Source organism: Dermacentor variabilis, chromosome 1 (assembly GCF_050947875.1).
Source record: "Dermacentor variabilis isolate Ectoservices chromosome 1, ASM5094787v1, whole genome shotgun sequence".
NCBI lineage: Eukaryota > Metazoa > Arthropoda > Arachnida > Ixodida > Ixodidae > Dermacentor > Dermacentor variabilis.
The window spans coordinates 137,596,605-137,615,418 of NC_134568.1; the positions used below are offsets into that span (position 1 = coordinate 137,596,605).

The 18,814-nt window shown below is 43.4% G+C and overlaps 1 protein-coding gene across 1 annotated transcript in view; it reads right to left on the minus strand.

Moving 5' to 3' along the window:
- LOC142585282 (FAD-dependent oxidoreductase domain-containing protein 1-like) overlaps positions 1 to 17,999 on the minus strand; it is an 83,558-nt gene extending 65,559 nt beyond the window's left edge. The window contains exons 1-4 of the mRNA XM_075695917.1: positions 17,413 to 17,999; positions 17,055 to 17,184; positions 16,885 to 16,984; positions 2,140 to 2,234 (exon numbers count right to left, since the gene is read on the minus strand). Coding sequence (XP_075552032.1) covers positions 2,140 to 2,234; positions 16,885 to 16,984; positions 17,055 to 17,184; positions 17,413 to 17,751 — 664 coding nt within the window. The 5' untranslated portion in view covers positions 17,752 to 17,999. The remainder of the gene's footprint in view (positions 1 to 2,139; positions 2,235 to 16,884; positions 16,985 to 17,054; positions 17,185 to 17,412) is intronic.
- Positions 18,000 to 18,814: the final 815 nt, after the last annotated feature.

Sequence of the window (18,814 nt, forward strand, 5' to 3'; positions counted from 1 at the left end):
TCCCTGGGTTTTCCCTGAGTATTTCCAGACTATGCAAAATCGCTGAGAATTCCCGGTTTTCCAGGTTGATAGACACCCTGAGACCATCAGCCCCATATAAGCCTTCTTTATTTTGACTGTTTGGATTTGCCACACACTGCCAAGAACATCCAGCATAAAACAAGTCTAAATCCTCTTTCGAGAAATGTTAGAGACATGGCATGGAATGGCCGGCCTCAGAGCCCAGCGGAACAATTTCAGGCACTCTTGGCTCACAGACTGAAACTTTCCATTGACCAGGGTTGCATTGTTTGAGTGAAAAGGTTGGTCATAACAAAAGCCTTGCAACGTGTTGTCCTCAGTCACCATGAACATCACCTTGGAATGACCAAAATGAAAGCCAAAGCCGTGGCACTCTCAATGGCCAGGTACCAATGGCATTATCAAGAAAGATAAAATGTGTAAAATATGTGAGTGTCCTTCCTGCACCTTCAACGTGCTGTTTCCTTGGAAGCTATGTGAGCACTTGAGAATATGCTCATTCTTGCTATGAACAAATGTGAGCAATGCAATGTTAAAAAAAAAAACAAGGCAAAGGTGTCTGCTGATTTGCACTAGGTTATGCCAGATGTGTTCTTCATTGGGGATTGTGTCTGTGTGTGTTCTGCATGAAGTGTTAAAATGGTTTCCCTGAAAGGTAACATTGGCGAGTCTTGAAAAATAAAACTTCGGCTCCCACTACTTGTAGCACTTCCCAAATCAAAGAACACAAAATGTGCGCTTTGGTCAAATCACAGCACATAATTTTTAGATGAAAGCAGCAGTTCATGAAGACACAGGCGCTTCAGTTGGGCTGTCTGATTTTCTGCACGGACAATTATGCTACTTTAACAACACCTTCAATGTCGACACATGCTGAGCAGTTTATTATGTTTGACTAATATTGGAACTTCATTTTTTCCCTCAGTGGGTTGCGTTTATCCATAAGCGTTTCAACAGCATATGTATAGTGCATTATGCAAAATTCTTCCTATCGTGTGGAGTTTTCACCTGTACAAGAGCACGCAGTAAATTCCAGACCGACCTTCTGCAGAAGCTTGAGTAGCAGTTTTATCTCTCCCTATTGGAACACAATCTGTGCATACCCCTCTTACACACTACTAGAAACACTGCCCATGCAAAGCAAGCGAAGGCTCTAACATCAGTTCTAAGTACACAACTAACCAGTTAGAGAGGGGAGCTGATCAAGAACAATAATCGAGCATGAGGAGATTAGTGGATGTTCCCCAACATGACAACTAGTGCTTCAAGAGCCCAAAGAATTCAAAAAGGAACCAAGCACTTGCTGCAGACAGTTAAATAAATGCTCTCTGCACCAATAGGGACATACCTGTTTTAACATTTTTGAAGCCAGGGCTTTCCCGCATAGCATGAGAATCACTATTACTAATTCTCGCACAAATCTACTGTTCTTTATTATTACAGCAGAATCCTGTTAATTCAAACTCGTTTAATTCAAACTGGCATCGTGGTCCTGTCAAAATGATGTGTATTTCAATGTGCAAAAAAGCATCAATCCGGCTAAAATTTCATGTATCACAGTATATGTTTGAACAATGTCTTGAAATAGAACGACATAACATAAAAACAGTGCAATTAAGCAGATTGCCAGTAGTAAGGAAAGAGGGGATCAAACAGTCAATGGAGTCAGGCAATTTCTGACAAGACCTTGTATATGCCAATTTGCTTATTATGGGGTGAAGTTATTCTCCTGCTTGCTTCATACACCATGCAGTATTGACACATGGCCATTATGCAATGTATACAGGAGAAAAAAAACACATCCCCGGATCCGAACAATTTTTTTTTTCAACTGTGAAGCTTGTGTTCCGAGAAGCCTGCATGGGTGTTCTTTGCAGATTCGTTCTACTGACATTGGATGACAATTTTTCCTTTCACGAACTTTCCTCAGCCTTATGGGCTTCTGCACAATTGATTACCTATGTATACAGAAACAGAAACAGCTTGAGTACAGAAGATTCCCCAAAGTGAAAGGCTACAGGGTCTCTTTCCAGCCATTCCATGTTGATTTCATGGAGTACTACAGACAGCCTGCCAAACACGATAACAGAGATGGTTTTCTATATAATGATTACATACCATGCGATGCAAGTGCGATACCTTCAGTATTTATCCATGGAAACTGCTGCCCAAGTACATCAGGCTTGAGCAATTCAATCTTGGCCCCCAGTTCCCTTGGAACACAAGAGAAATAAAGTAAGGGATGTGAAACAATCACACAAAATGATACAGAGTCCTCAAACTTGCAGCTAACCTAGCAAAAGAAACGCAATAATGTAATGCACTCTTGTATAAAGTAATAATTTTTTAGCCTGAGCTATACTATTCACTGAGTGTTAAAGACGATGCAGCACAACAGAGGTATCCATGGAAAAACTATTTGCATCAAGTTATTTCATTTTAACAAAGCATTTAACAAATTTTTGCATTAAAGGACCCCTCATCAGGTCTGGCCATTTTGAGCTGCATAAAATGCGTGCTCGCGATTGTGGCCGTTAAGAATTACTCGCTCTGCACTGTGGAAAGAGCTGAAATTTCCACCTAAACGTCATTTGCTTTTCTCCTTGCGTGCGCCATGCTTCAAGAAGGGGGGGATGACGTACATCAGCAAGTGCGCCTACTTACACGTATAGGCCATGCCGTCGCTTATAGTGACCCGTCACATTTTGAGAATTATTCAAGGTAACATCTGTTATTTGTGTAATCTGTTGCTTCAGTAGACGAATTAAGGTTTAGAGAAATAATAAAACAAACAAACCAAATGTCTGCGTGTTTTTGTTTTACTTCGCACTGGAGCAAGGGAGATGTACTACCGTTTCATCTGCTTGTTTCCACATTGTGCAGTCGTTGCATGCGCTGAGAGCGAACTATGTCATTTTCTATGGTGTTCCAGTGCAAAATCATGCTCTGTAATCCGCTTGTGTCTGCCTCAGTGTTCGTGTAGCACTGACTTATACCGCTAGTTCAGGTATTCTTGTGCACAGAGCGCAAAACCGTGCACTGCATGAAACGAATCAAATGCAACAGCTCGCGCATGCGACAGTCAGTGGAAATGCGCCGTGCAGCAAAAAAGCAGGGGGGGGGGGGAGAAGAAGGCAGGGCATGTGATGTATGTATCACGCAATCCTCCAGCTCTGGTATGGGAGAATGCAGGGAAGGAATTTTGCTTGCGGAGGCTAGATAGGGCAAGGGAGGAGTGCCCTTGTTAGCAGCGACACTCTGCTCCTGATCATGGCACTGAAATATTTATATCTCGGCTATTAATGAACCATTTTAAATATTCTTGCAGTAGGATGCTCCCAAGAGGGCACATAACATGTTAGTGTATAATCAAAATTTGCTATGTGGCCTGGTGAGAGGCTCTTTAAGACTACAGGGAATGCCACAACATCCTAGACTGAAAATGTGCCGAGTAAATAGTGGCACTCAGACAAAGCACTGCCACATGCTGCGCATTCCACCTGTGGACATACTTCAGCAACCTTCAAGCACTAAACAGGAGGAGAGCAAGCGGCAGCGAGAGAGTGGAAGAGTCCCTTTATTTTATTATTTGAGTTTGCATTTATTAAACAGTTCACTTTGCTTCTTCAGCACTGGTTTCCTTTTGACATGTATGGATGGCAGGTAGCAGCAAGGCTGCACTCACAATAGTGGCATCCAACATGCTTTTGCTACCTGTTTTTCCATGTACCATATAATATTGCTTTTTTGAGTTCCTTCACAGAAATAAGCAAAGATGAGGTCCAAGGAAGAAAGCTCTGCGTCGGCGCTATCCTTGGGCTTGGCCGAAGTATTGGTGCGACACTGTAAAGTGTGGTTAATTTGTGTGACTGCATTTTTCGGCATCTCAGCTTTTTCAAGGAGTTGGTAACTTGAGTGGAACTACCGGTCTCCATTTTACAAAGGCTACGACTGCCAAAAGTTGGTTGCAAATGTCCTGGACAAGCTGCACATGTACACGGCAGCCATCGGGGGCATTGAAGCACATGCTAAAGCAAGTTTTATCGCTGGTCTTTCAGGGCTTTGTGGCAGCCGCAGTCATCCCTTCATTCCTGAGTGAACTTCAAGCAAAGCTCCCAGAAAGAGCTCCTACTGCTGGGCTACAAATCGCACATCCTTTGGGAGCTTGACTTACACACTGAACACCCCTACAAAAGCCTGCCTGAGTATGTGCGAGCCACACAGGACCTCTATCGCAGAATCCAAGCAGGTGAGCTGTTTACAAAGGCAAAGTCATCTGCAGTTTTGCCTATTTCTACACAACTGGCAACATTCTGGCCTACACGATGTTGCGAGCAATACCTATTCCATTCAGGAGAGCCTGTTGGCAGACCTACAGGCTTTCTTTTGGTTTAGACTGGAAAGTATACTTTCACAACTCTTTCATTCATCTGCAACACCACATATTTCAAAATTTTCTCACGCTTGGGTAATTTATGTACAAGAAGAGTTCTCAAAATTGCTAGGTCGAGTCTGCAGTTCCTTTAGGATGCAATGTAGTCCTCCTTTACTGATAACTGATCCGAGTAGACGCGCCGTGAAAATCCGTGACGTCACAGCAAGCTGAAGCAAGAACTTCAGGCTGGTTACTGGCTTTTAATGCAAAGCATTCTTTGCAAACTTCAGGCGCTTTGAATGTATCTATTTATCTATCTATATATCCATGCCCCTAGTCATGGTGACATCTTGGTCATTTCAACTGGGTATGTATCAGAATAGGCATGGAGGGGGCATGACATCCACGTATACATAACATGAATGACATCATTGACATCACATGCTTGTCAAGACGTAAATGGTATCAATGACTTGATTTTGTCATGGTAGCTTTTTTAACTCAGCGTATACAGTCGATCCCAGATATATCGAACACAAAGGGGATCGCGAAATAGTTCGATATATCGATAATTAAAAATATAAAATATGCATGTCAAAAGCTTCTCTAACAACTCCACACATCTCAAGGCAGTTTCCCGATGTCATGACTAACGGGAATTTACCGATCTGTGCCTCCAAGGCGCGCGCATAAAAAAACAAAAACACAGCGCGATGACCAGAGCACTTTATTTCGGAAGAAAAAAAACCTGTGACCTTTGCTTGCTTTTTCTTCTGCACCATCAAGTTCATTAAGCTGTCCTCAAGTTTGTTGACAATATCCAAATGAGAAAGGCCAGCTCCTTCCATTGTGCCACAACAGCGGCGAATGACGCTGAAAGCTGATGCAGTGCATGGTGGTTGGTCCTCTTCATCGGAACCTTCGCTGCTACTCGAGTCTGCGTCGTCACCCATGATGTCAGCCACAATCTCCGCATCAGCGCAATCTGCTACAGCTTGCACGCCGTCGTCAGCGCTGACGAAATTGCGTGCTGTAATGCCGCCTGGCTTTGTTCTTGAGAATCATACTCAGGGTGTTGCGAGGAATTCCGAACGCCGCGGCGACCGACGACTTTTTCTCAGCAGCCTCCACCCGTCGAATGATGTCCGCCTTTGTAGAAAAATCCAAATTCTTGCGTTTTTCTGTGGCCATAGCTCCGGAACACGTGCCAAAAGCAGAAAGAAAAGTGCACTGCACCACACGAGTCTCAAGCCTTCGTGTTGGCCTCGTGAATAAAAGGTACAAAGCGAATCGAAAGATGCACAGCTCCGCTTCTCCGCACTACCACAAGCCCAAGCTGCACTGACCTTGTTCGTCTCGCTGCGCCAGCGGTGTCAGCCAACCAAAACACAGGAAACGGGCACCTGCGGTCAGCGTGGTTTCTCCCTCCCGCTTCCCTTTCGCACACCAAGTGCTCCTCGTCACGTGCCTTTTACCCACACGCCCCTTTCTCAGAGTGTGGGGCGGCGTGCGTGAGATTGCGGGAACATCGCGAGAGCTTCGCGAGGAGAAGCGCGCTTGCGGGGGGTGGGATGCAATGGGAGAAGCGCACTTGCAGGGGTGGGGTATGGAGGGAGAAGTGCACTTGCTGGGGCGCAGCTCAGCACGGAGTTCGATACATCGATATGCCGGTGCATGGGAGTTCTATATACATGAACACTAGCATTATACTTTTGCATGGGATTCCCAAGGAGATTTTTCAACTGTTCGATATAGGCAATAATTCGATATATCCAAGTTCGATATATCCGGGATCGACTGTATCTGGATATGAATGACATGACATGAATGCATGATATCACATGAATGACATGCCATACATAACATAAATGACATGCATATAATGACATTAATGACAAGACATGCAGCATGGCATGGCATGCCATTCTCGTCATGTCATGCACAGCTCGTCACACATATCCTGATACGTATCCAGAAAAAGAAATGACCACGACACCATCCTCTCATGTCGTATCATATATGTAATGCATGATAATCGCATCATGACACACGTTTCATTCCTGTCATGGATATCCTGATACATAACCTGCTAGAAAATGGACATGACATGACTGTGAAAATTGAGATGACATTAATGGAATGAATGACAGGCATTTCTTTAACCCTTTGAAGGTCAAATGTTTTTTTGCCAAATGCTACCCCTAGGGTCGATTTTTCTTATTGCACATTTAAATTTTCAGTGTGACCTATTTCGAAAAAGAAATCACAATTTTTTTAGTGACCATAAAGTGACAAAAAATATTTTCCCTAGGTAAACATGCACTGTTTATAGATGAACACAGATGGGCTTGCATAAATATTTAAAATAAAAAAGTAGATACACTAGAATATATATATTGCGATTCAGCACTTGGGCAGTAGTCTGCATCAAAGGAATTGGCACTCGACTCACTTGCAAAAGAGCAACCAGCGTGCACATCTATCGAACCGTGTACGTGAGCACACACAAGAAATCTCTATGGCTGTGCGCCCGGCAGAAAAACCAAATGGAAACTTGCAATAGCTGTTCATTCACCAACAAGAGGCAATCAGTTTTTGCGAATTTCAAGGACAAAAATCACAGGCATGGTAAGTATCGTTCGTATACATCATTTGTAATACTAAAGCCCACCTGTGAACAGATGTGATCGCATTCTTGTGAGCAATAAACAAGCAAGCATATAGCGGTGACCCTTTGAGAGATTAGAAACCACATATCAATTTTTGCGAGGGCGACAAAAAGAAACAGCCCGCAAGACAAAACCAAAACTGACCACTGCACGCCAGCATAAACAAGCTGTGGAATTAAAAAAAAGAGACTACGGAGTGAAAAAAAAAAAATTCTTGTATGCACACAGGTGGCAGCACATGCGGGGCAACGGAGAGTTGAAAAATTGCATTCTTTCGAACATACACACAGCGTCATAAATACACGGCATCAATTATTTGGAACTTGCTCAAGCACTGTATAATTAGGTCTTTGACCATCAAAGCGTTAACTGGATGTATTCTGGATATATGTGTAATGGCATGCATGTGTGACATCAATCCTTTAAGGTGCTTTGTACACAATTTTGTATGAAAGATTAGTGCATCAACAGCAAAAGCATTGATGAAGGTAATATTTAAAATGTATGGCATACATCTTGAAACACTTCTGACTGGAAATGTGCTGCAAGTTTGAATAATGTCTGCAAAACGTTTTGTATGTGCGCAAAATGTGCGCAAAACGAGTTGAAAGGTAGATGACCAGGTACTCTTGCTCAATGTATGTCACTGTATGTAGCTGATTCACTTCTTTCATTGTATTTCACAATGTATTGCACCAGGCACAATTTTCAAGTTGCTAGATAACTGCATTTCAAGCCTGTTAGACATAAAATAGTTGATATTTTTATATCTGATGCTCCTGCAGCGAGCGTCGCATGGAATCACATCTGTAAAGTTGACGAAACTCACTAAAGAATTGAAAATTCTAAACCTATTTTGCAGCTGTACACTTTTTGTGATTTTGAAGATGCGAAAAAGGTGGTGAAAGTAAGATTTTATTCAACAGAAATGATTGGCACCTGAAAGGGTTAACGAAATGCCATGCCATGCATGGCGTCATGATTGGCATGAATGCCACGAATACATGACGTATCTGTAACCGCAAGCCATGACACAGTTACCATGAATGTAATGACATGCATGAATAATGACATAAATCCATGACATGACATACATGCATACATGCACTGCATGACATTATTACCATTACAAGAACTTGTGCTGACCCAGTGGATCAGGTTGCCCATTAACTTGGGCTGACGCCTCTATGCTCGTGTTCGTGATGCCGTGATGGTTGTTGCATCGTCATTCCAGCTTCATAATCCGACTATTACATCTGATTCTTGCATGCTATCTGTGCTTGAGCCAGATGGCATGCGAAAGAAGATCCCGGCATCTCAGCAGTAGAACACCGGTTGGTGGTTGCATCCATTCAAACAGCGATTGAAAAGCAAGTTTCCCGCGAGCATTGATTTCCAAGCACCAGACAACAATGTTGCCGCCTCCTCGTTCCTCCTGAAGCTCACACCAATCTTTCATGGTCCTTCTCATCATTACCACACCACTTAACCCTTTGAGGGTCAATGACGTAAATATACGGTGCCGCGAACCAAGTTCGAAATGGATGATGCCGTATATTTACGGCGCCATCTGTATGTTTAAAAAGCACGCCAATTTCCTCAATTTTTCATTTCTGTCATCTGCTGCCACACTATGTGGGAATACAGGGAATTTTTTTCACGCACCTCCCTCTCTCGGTTTTCGTTGCATGGTTTTTTTTTAGCGCTAGTTCGCTCCAGAGCATCTACATAGTACCGCTCGCGCATTGGCACATGCGTGCGGGCAGATGGTGGTTTGGGCTTTGTTCCGCAGGCAGTTTCGGCTTCTTCCGCTTGCAAAACTGATGGCTATCTTGTTACTAATTGCTCAAAGGGCGACCGCCTGTTTCTCGCTCGTATAGTGCTCACGGGGGTGCGCATAGGAACAATGATGCCGTGCATGCATTTCCGTTGCTCTTTTTTTTAGACTTGCAAAAACTAATTGCCTCTAGTTGGCGATAAGATGAAGATTAGCGGGTTTGTCACACGTTTTGCTTTTTTGACGGGCACACAACCACAGTTTTCTTGAATGCGCACACCTATGCAGTTCGATTACGTTAAGGATGTACATATTAGTGTAAGAGCAGGAACATTCGAGTCTTGCGAAATATTCTCGTGTGCGCATTTTCAAAGCCTTGAACTATAACAATGCCTCAAATTTTCAATTCTTATAAGTTTATTTCCTTTTTTACGGTTATTATTCATGAATGAAGAGTACATATATACCAACACAAAATATTTTTTTCTCACTTTACGCAAGCTGCCGTCATTGAACATTTAGTTTCTGCGTGTCTTACTCATTTCGCACCTTCACGCCACTTGTTCACATCAATGAGATCATTTGTAGAAATCAGGCAACTGTCGTTACTGTCGCTGTCGTTTTGCTGCTTTTGTCACACACACAGAGAGCGCGCGATTTCAGGCACCGCGCTGTCGCAGGTAGCCAGGCTTGGAATGAGGTCAACATCCACAAAGATCCGTTATGTACTTTTCACGAAATTGTTTCCCATTATCGACTAGGCAGGAGGACATTTCCACCCCCTCACCCCAAATTTAACAAACCTCAGGCTACCACACTCAGACTCCTGCAAACCCATTCATATCCCACTCCTCGGTCCCTTAACAAGATAGATCCTGAACGCTCACAGTCGTGCCCCAAATGTGGTCATGACTCATGCTCTTTTGACCACATGCTCTGGCTGTGCCCAGCCCTTAACGCCTCTCCACCCATCACGAAAGAACAATGGCAGGAATCTCTCAAGAGCAGCAATCTTCACATTCAACTCCAGGCTGTCCAGAGGGCCCACGACATTGCGGCGGGACTTGATCTCCCGGTCCCATCGTGGGCGGAGCCACCGACTTGATCTTCGGGAGCCTTCGGTTTTGGCTCCCCAAGATCTCAGTCCCTCAGGACTCAAATAAAGTTCTTGTCATGTCATGTCACTTTACGGTCACCCTAGAAAGGTTACGGTAAATTTTTTTCGAAATAACTTTCTAAAAAGAATTGGAATCTGCAATAAAAAAGATCAACCCTGGGTGGTCGCATATGGCGAAAAAAATCGACCCTCAAAGGGTTAATGAAACACTGAGGCCTGCTCTTTTCCTGATGCACAGTGTCCGAGTACGTCAAGACTGCATCATATTCCACTGTGGAAGCATTATCACGGCTTGGCCAACACGAGCAGCTGCACCATGCCACTCATACAAATGGCTATAAAAGGACACGGGCTTCAGGCTTCAGTCTTCTATCTGTGTCCTCCAAGTGATACCACAAGCTGCCGTCATTGAACATTTAGTTTCTGCATTTCTTACTCATTTCGCACCTTCACGCCACTCGTTCACATCAATGAGATCATTTGTAGAAATCAGGCAACTGTCGTTACTGTTGCTGTCGTTTTGCTGCTTTTGTCACACACACACTCTCGCATTAATTCTAGTTCACTGTATTCGTGCACACACACAAATACTGGATTTACACAAACAGATTGGTCACCTGGTAACACTTCGCAGAACCCCACACAGTGCTGCGTAACCAGCTGCCTGCAAAATGCTTCAGATAATGCCGATTCCCACAGTGCATGGGATATGCGCTATTTTTCATTTTTGTCTTTTCTGGCTTACCAAGCCTCCTACCTCAGTAAGAAAGGCCATTTCATGTACTTAAGAAGCAAAATATAACTTCATTTTCATCTTTAGTGTTCTTTTAGGCTGCCCTGAATAATTTTCTACTGCTTATTGCTCCTTTTAAGATTTATTCTGTGTTATTACTCTTGCTACACATGAAAAAGTTTTCAAACAAGGTTTCACAAAGACACATATAAACTGGAACATGGTAATAACACTTTGCAATCAAAGTACAATCGGTAGAGCCTGACATTACACACACACACACACACACACACACACACACACACACACACACACACACACACACACACACACACACACACACACACACACGCACACACACACACACACACACACACATATACATACATATATACATACAGGGTCTGTCTTGAACGTAATGCCAGTAAGGCCATTAAAAATCATTTATTTAATTTATCGTTACAAGTGTTTAAAAATCTGCAAAATACTCTCCTTTTGCGTCGATATATCGGCTCCAGCGAGAATTCCAGCTCTCGAATGCATTGCAGTAGTCCTCCTCCGGAATGGCCTTTAATGCTGCAGTGCAAGCGGCTTTGATCCCGTCCACTGTCCCACAATGCTTGTCTTTCAGGGGTGTTTTGAGGCGTGGAAACAGAAAAAAGTCGGGGAAAGCCAAGTCCTGGCTGTACGGGAGCTGGGGGATCGTTGGCACTGCTGCTTTAACCAGGTAGTCTGCGACGATGAAGGCACTCTGGGTCGGCACATTATCGTGGTGCAACTTCCAGTTGTCTGCAATGTCTGGCCGGATGCACTGATCCCTGCGTTTCAGTCTTTTGAGGACTTCCACATAAAATTTGGAGTTTACAATGGTTCCAGGTTCTACAAACTTGTGATAAACCAGTCTGTGGATGTGAAAAAAAAAAAATGATGAGCATGATCTTGATCTTTGATTTGCTCATCCCAGCTTTCTTCTGGCGAAGGGACGAGTGCGTGCGCCACTTCGATGATTGACTTTTGGTCTCCGGGTCATATTCAAATAACCAAGTCTTGTCACCAGTAATGATGTCATCCAAAAATTTTTTATCACGTTTGCACATGTCGAGGTTTTCTTGGCACATGTCAACGCGGCGTGAATTTTGGTCGTCAGTGAGCACTTTTGGAACCATTTTTGTGCATACTTTCCGCATGCCGATATCATTTGTAATGATTTCATGAACTTGAGCTTTCGAAATGTTTAACATGTCAACGAACACTTAATCGTCGGTCTGAGTTCAACAGTTCCCTCACTCGCGTCACATTGTCAGCCGTGGTGGTCGTGGATGGCTGTCCGGCGCGGTCCTCGTCGTCGACTACTTCCCGGCCTTCCAAAAAGGCCTTGTGCCACCGAAACACTTGCCAATTTGACAGGGCATGTTCTTTGTAAGTAGTCTTGTGCAAAGTAACAGTTTCCGCAGCGGTCTTGCCAAGTTTCACGGAAAACTTGATCGCAAATCTTTTGTTCTAACGAGTGCTGCATTTTCACTTGCACAAGAATAAAAAACGACTCATGGACAGGCCCGTCCTACCCAACTGAACGACAGAGCGCTGCTTAGCTGGGTTCCCCCACAACCAGTTTCAAATGGTTAGACCGCGCTTTGACGTACACTCGCGTCACAATAAATTCACTAACATTACTTTCAGGACAGACCCTGTACACGCACACACACACACACACACACACACACACACACACACACACACACACACACACACACACACACACACACACACACACACACACACACACACACACACACAACATATCATCCTTTCTGTATATTTCTGTGATAATGACTACAACAGAGAAACAGCAGCACTTGTGACAATATCTTGTGATCCTTTTTCGCACCATAATACATCAGAAACATTACATTCCATGACTTTTTGTTATAGGACAAAAAAAGGAGACAAATACCTTCATGAAGATAATGTTACTGTTGAAACCTTTATGCTAGCAGGTAAGCAGAACATAATGGTTCATTTCAATAATAACTCTGCATGCTTCAGAGGAACACAGCGCTTGTTGCCACCAGTGAAACTGATTTCATCTATATTGTTGGCCTTAAAAGCAGTATATATATAATTTGTCTGTTGAGAGACCCTAGGCATGTAAACAACTGTCCTTCCGAGCTTGTTCCAAACTGTCAAATGTCGGCAATAATCATAAACAGCACGTCTCTGCGTTATCAGGACCCAGGCAAGCTATTATGACTGACGTGGAAGTGATCTCGTAATGCTGCTGGAGGTAACATAAGTTAAGGCTAGCTCAAACAATGGCAGCACCTGCTCTAAAACAAGGCTCACAACTACATGCTTGATAAGGTTGTGCTGGAGCTGCCCAATGCAAGTGTGGTCAAGAGTGTGCACTGCGAAAGGGTGATTACAAAGAGAAACAGCTTTGCACCTGCACTTGAGGCAGTTTCCACATCCACCGCCACTAGAATAACGCTATGAGGCTGGTGTACTGATGTCCCCAAAACACCTGACAACTCAGGCAAGCTCGTGGGTGTTACCTATAAGCAGCAACATCTGCTTCATCAGCTTATCAAGAAGTGACACCTCTAAATAAATGAGCAGGTATTCAGCACCTAATTTCTTTTAATCAATAGTATAATATTAAAACTTGGTGCCAGTTTGCACTTGTGGTGTTCTCAACAAGCATATGAACATAATCCCCTGCAAGTCACTATGCCAAGCACACAAACTATAAATGATTACATTAAAGAGATGAATTTATAGAATTGACTCCGACCATTTTACCTACACCTTAAGTCTTGAAGTTCATGCACAGGTGTCTAGCGAAATTGCTTTCACTAGCATATTGTAGAAAAAGAAAATCAGAATAAAGTTCATAACAGTAATTATTACACACCTGCAGCCCCAAAATGTCTCTCCATAAAGCAAATAAATGCATAGTGTATGCACAAAGTTGTTCACTTGCAGCAGTTCCTTGGCATATCTTTTCATTCATTACAAGCAGTTTTCTATCACCACAATCACATGTACTAGACAAGTATTTAACACAAGCTGTAGAAGGAAGTGTTCACTTGTGCACTCCTGATAGCCTAACAGCTGGCATTTATATTCCTTGCGCTATGTACTGGAAGACATGAACAGGGACGAAACGAACACTGGTTGTAAAGAGGACACGAAGTGACACGGGTAAAGTATCCTTTTTACAACCAGTGTCCATTTCGTCCCTGTTAGTGTCTTTCAGTATATAGCACAAGGAAAATGAATGCGCACCAACTAACCCAATTCATCGTTTTTCCAACAGCTGGCCTTCTGCCATATATAGCACACCAAACTACTCCACAATGCCTGGGATTGCAGCTTGATGCTTCACATTTCTGTGCACAATTGTACCAAAAGCAACTAGAGGCACCCATATTAGACTTAAATTCACACTAAAGAGAAATGTTCAATCAAACTAGGCAAGTAGGTTACTTTCTGACAACTTCTTCCATGTCTGCTTGGCTAGCTTAACAGAGTAAAAAAATTTTATTATGGGATTTTGTATGCCAAAACCACAATCTGATTATGAGGCATGCCGTAGTAAGGGGGGGGGGGGGGTCCTCCAGATTAATTATGGCCATCTGGGGTTCCTTAATGTGCACCTAACTATAAGTAAATGAGCGTTTTTGCATTTAGTCACCATCAAAATGCAGCCACTGCAGCCAGGATCGAACCCACAACTTTTAGCTTAGCAACGCATCGCCACTTGGCTACCACAGCGGGTCTTAACAGACTAAATGAATACCAATTTATTCCCTTTTTCAATCTCACACCCAAACCATGGAGCAATGGTGCAAGTGCGCAACACAAAAAATTCTGTAGCATTTTAAATCTAGAAAAGCTTTCAGGTTGGGTATGTGCTTATTTGTAATGCAGTGTCACAATTTGCAGTGTCACAACCAATTGTAGTGCCACAAAGCTGACTTAGCTAGAGGTTGCTACAACTAATGACATCACAGGGAGATCAAAGGTGCTGCCACCTGCATTTCTAATAATTTCCTTTTTGGTCATATGAAGCCCCTGCCCTTGGTAAAAGCAGGCTATGTACGAGTATAAAAGTACAGCCTGCCGACACTTGCTAGTATTTTCACACTCACTTGCTAGTATTTCCTTTCATGTACTAAAGCTGTGCAACTATACCACTAGCTGAGAGCATTAGTTCAAAGTAGTTAGACTTATTCAGCATTGCGCTAGTGCATCAACGGCACACTAAGATAACAACTAGTAAGTCAGTCTTCTTGAAGCTCCCTTTGCACTTGTTGGCGAGTAGGGAAGGAGGTGGCTCATTATGGATGAAAACAAATGCTAAGTTCCCCTTTATGTGTGAACAATGGCACAAATTACATCAATGGTTTTTCACACTCTGACTTTTTTTCTTCTTTTTTTATATACAGAAAATAATCAACAAGAATTGCCACATTAAGCATTCTCTTATGCTTAAATATGATATAATTTATATTTAATGCTTACATTTATATATTTACTTTGTCTGGGCCAGGCACAGCTACAACCTACATCACAGTGAGCTGGTGTGGAAATTTTCAATTGTGTCACCATTCATCTTTCATTTTCACATGGCCTTCTGGCATATCACTCCTTTGCTCTTGACGAAAGTATCTCACACAGGTGTCATACAGTGCACTTTCGATCACAATTGAGCCCTATTGGAATTGAATTTCTCAGCCATGATTGGCTCTTTGTGCAAGCAGCAGGAGAGAGCCAATCGCGGTCGAGAATTTCGATCCAAATCGGGCTGACGCAATCAAAAGTGGACATGTGACACCAGTGTTATACTCGACAGATGAGCAAATGTAGCGTTTTTTTGAGCAGATGCCAATCGACATTAGTGACATCCAGAGGCTGTCATACGAGAAAGATTGGAGACACTCACTGTGGACTGTACTCAACAGCGAATACATTTGGCAAACTGAATTTACTTCAACCAGCTCCTTCAAATTGCACAGTCTCAACAACAGCAGCTGTACAAGAAAAAATAAAATAGTACATTTCGTACAAGCATAAGTCTAACTGTGGTTGTTTAAATCTAGAAAACAGACTTTCACAGATCCAAACCTCAACTTCAGCTGTTGCTACAGCGCCTGCATACATTGTAAGGAATCACAAGATTGCCCAGGAGCACAATGGAGTTGCCGTCCAAGCAGTTTCTTAAGATCTGTTTTCTATAGTATAAAATCAACATTGCTGCTCTTTTCCAAATACATACTAGCAACCACTTCATGTGCTAGTGCTGCACCAAATTGCTACTGAAATCAATTCCAAATGATACTTTGTCTTGCTGTTGCAGCAGCTGCCAAAATGGCACTCAGTGAAGTGAATTTACTCAAATAAACATTAAATGTGCTTATCTGACTGGTGTAAAAGCTGGTTCTCAAGAAGCGTAATCTTTCAAACTAGTTTCATGTAAATTTTTCTTTGGTATTCTTAGCATTCCTTTATCTTAGCTCCACTAGATGCAGCAGCCAAACATCTATATTAACTCAAGTGTTTTGAAGGTTGCAGTATCCATAAGCCAGAACCAAGATGGCATGCAGTAGTAATGCATGGCTGCCCCAGAAGTGTGTGCCCCGTCATCAAGTGAACCTGCCGGAACATCAGGGCACTTCAGTGAATAAGAAGTGATGCAGTGAGACAGTAATGATTACTTTTGTAGGGTACTTCATGAAGGGTACCACAAAATTACGAAAAGATTAGGAATTCTTCATGCCACGTCTCACACCTTCTATGTTGCATCATCCCGACATACAAGCTGTATAGCACTAATGCTTACTGCAGAGATGTGTATATGAAATGTAATACACAATGCCCAAGCACAACCATGTTAAACAGTGAAGCATTTAACTTGAGTGTTAAGTACAAGACACTACTTCGACAATGTAGTACTTAATATCTCAAATGATGTCAGGACAAATTGGCCACCTAGGTCAAATATAAGTTTATCAACACTGTTGCTTCTGAAGGTAATTCAAAGTACTCTAAGAAACACATTTTAGCATTCCATTTGCTTTGAAGTTTCTCACTATCTCCCAAATGCAAAAAAAAAAAGCAAATTTTATATCCATCCTATAAACGTACCAATTTGTGCAATTCGTAGTCTGCAGTCATTACCCTAATACTTACTCCTGCATTTGCGAGTTTTTCACCATTTGGCCCACTCCCTTCTCAGAGGCAAGGAACAGGTAGCCGTGTGGCTGAAACTGTATATCAGGAGGGTCGAAGTCTGCAGATATAGAAAGTTTATTGAACGTTGGCGATTTATATAGTCTACGCTAAAATACTAATGAACTTACCCAAAACACTAAGGTTCTGCTTGACGTTTCTAAGGAACTCGGCACTGAACAACGAGAGCTGGACGTTTTCAGGCAATGAAAACTGCTGCCTTATTCCTCCAATTGACAGCACTGTGGATGATCGGGCATACTGCAAGAAATATGACCGATTAGCCATCTTTTGGCCTTTCAACACAAAGCATGGAAACGCGCACTGAAGAGCAGGTTCTGGAGGCATCGTTTTCTACAAAAGAACCAGTCACAGCTCTCGCCGCACAATCGCCTGGAATTAAAAGCACGACCACAAAACAGAGCAGTTTTACATGTCACGGTTGTTCAAGACGGTTAAGTTGTATGCACTCACGGCTAGAGTACTCACCGTCAAATCGCGCTCCAACACGCCCAAAGTGAAACTCTCGGGCGCTCTCTGCTTGAGCCAGTAGGCAATGGATGATCCCATGATACCTCCACCAACAACTAAAATATCCACTTCGTTTGGAAAAAGCGGCTCCTGTACTTCAGAGCCCTTCGGTTTAAAATAGCCTCTGAACTCATCCCGCAAAATATTAAACGGCCTGCGTCCCTCAGAGATATCATCTACCATGGAATCAGACTTTTTACCACCGCCATCGCTTGAACAAGCCCTGACAATATATTTACATTGACACAGACGCTTAGAAGCAGCGCTAGCCCGGCGCAGAGATCTAAGTGGGATCATAATTTACAAGCGTGAGCAGCAGACCATCTGGTAATTGCTTGAAACAGATGAATGGCAAGCACGGTGACGATAGGGAGCACGCGTAACCACCACAGCAAAAAACCAGCTACCACAGGTCAAAACATTGCCGCGCTCACAGGCCGATCGGGCGGGTAGCAGAAACCACGTGCCGTCTGCTTTTAGGAACTCTATGGCTTTTAGCATAGAGTTTCTAAATAAATACCCTAGAGGGAAATGTGGCGCTAGTGTCTACGATGGATAAATGGATGGATGTTATGAGCGTCCCCTTTGGAACGGGGCGGTGGCTTGCGCCACCAAGCTCTTGCTACTATGCTGCCTAATATCCTACCTAGGTTAACCAATGAAAAAAAAAAAAAAACACGAACTACCACGTCCAAATTTTCTGATACCCTATTGCGAACTGTGCTTTTGTACGTCTCCGTCTTTAGTCGTTTCCCTACTTTTCTTCCACCAATCCTCCAAGCGTGCGTCTAATTGTCGTACAAAAATCCCTCACGTGACCTGATCCTAGGTGCCTAGGGACAGCATTGTTTAGGGATTTTTGAGAAGGCGCGATGCTGGCGCCGAGCGACGCCGCGGCGTGTTCGTCCTCGGCTTATCGTTCTCTGGACCGCGCGTTGTTCAACATTGGCTCATGTGATTGTACGTGCGTTGCTTGTGTGTTGGTTGTAGGTTCTGTGTTACTTGGCGGAAAGACGTGAGTAGTGGTGGTGCGGCAGTGCGGCTTTGGCCTCGGTGAACTCTGGCAGTACAGAATCTGCGTTGTGTGACCCGTGCTTTCTAGAGAACCCGGCGGTGGTGACGATTGAAATATCGAACTGGCCTAGCGCCTCGGCAGCGAAGTTCAGCGAACCACGATGTGGCGTCGCCGTGTCCGACTTTGCGTAACGGACATCGAGGGATGTGCTGCTCGCTGCAAGTCATGTAAATGCAACTGCGTCGACAGCCCACTGTTCAGCGCTGAATGTGTGTTTGGTGTGCTGTGCTTGAAACGAGTGGTGCAGCCGTGCAGCGGGGGTGGCTGAGGAGCAGAGTGGCTTAG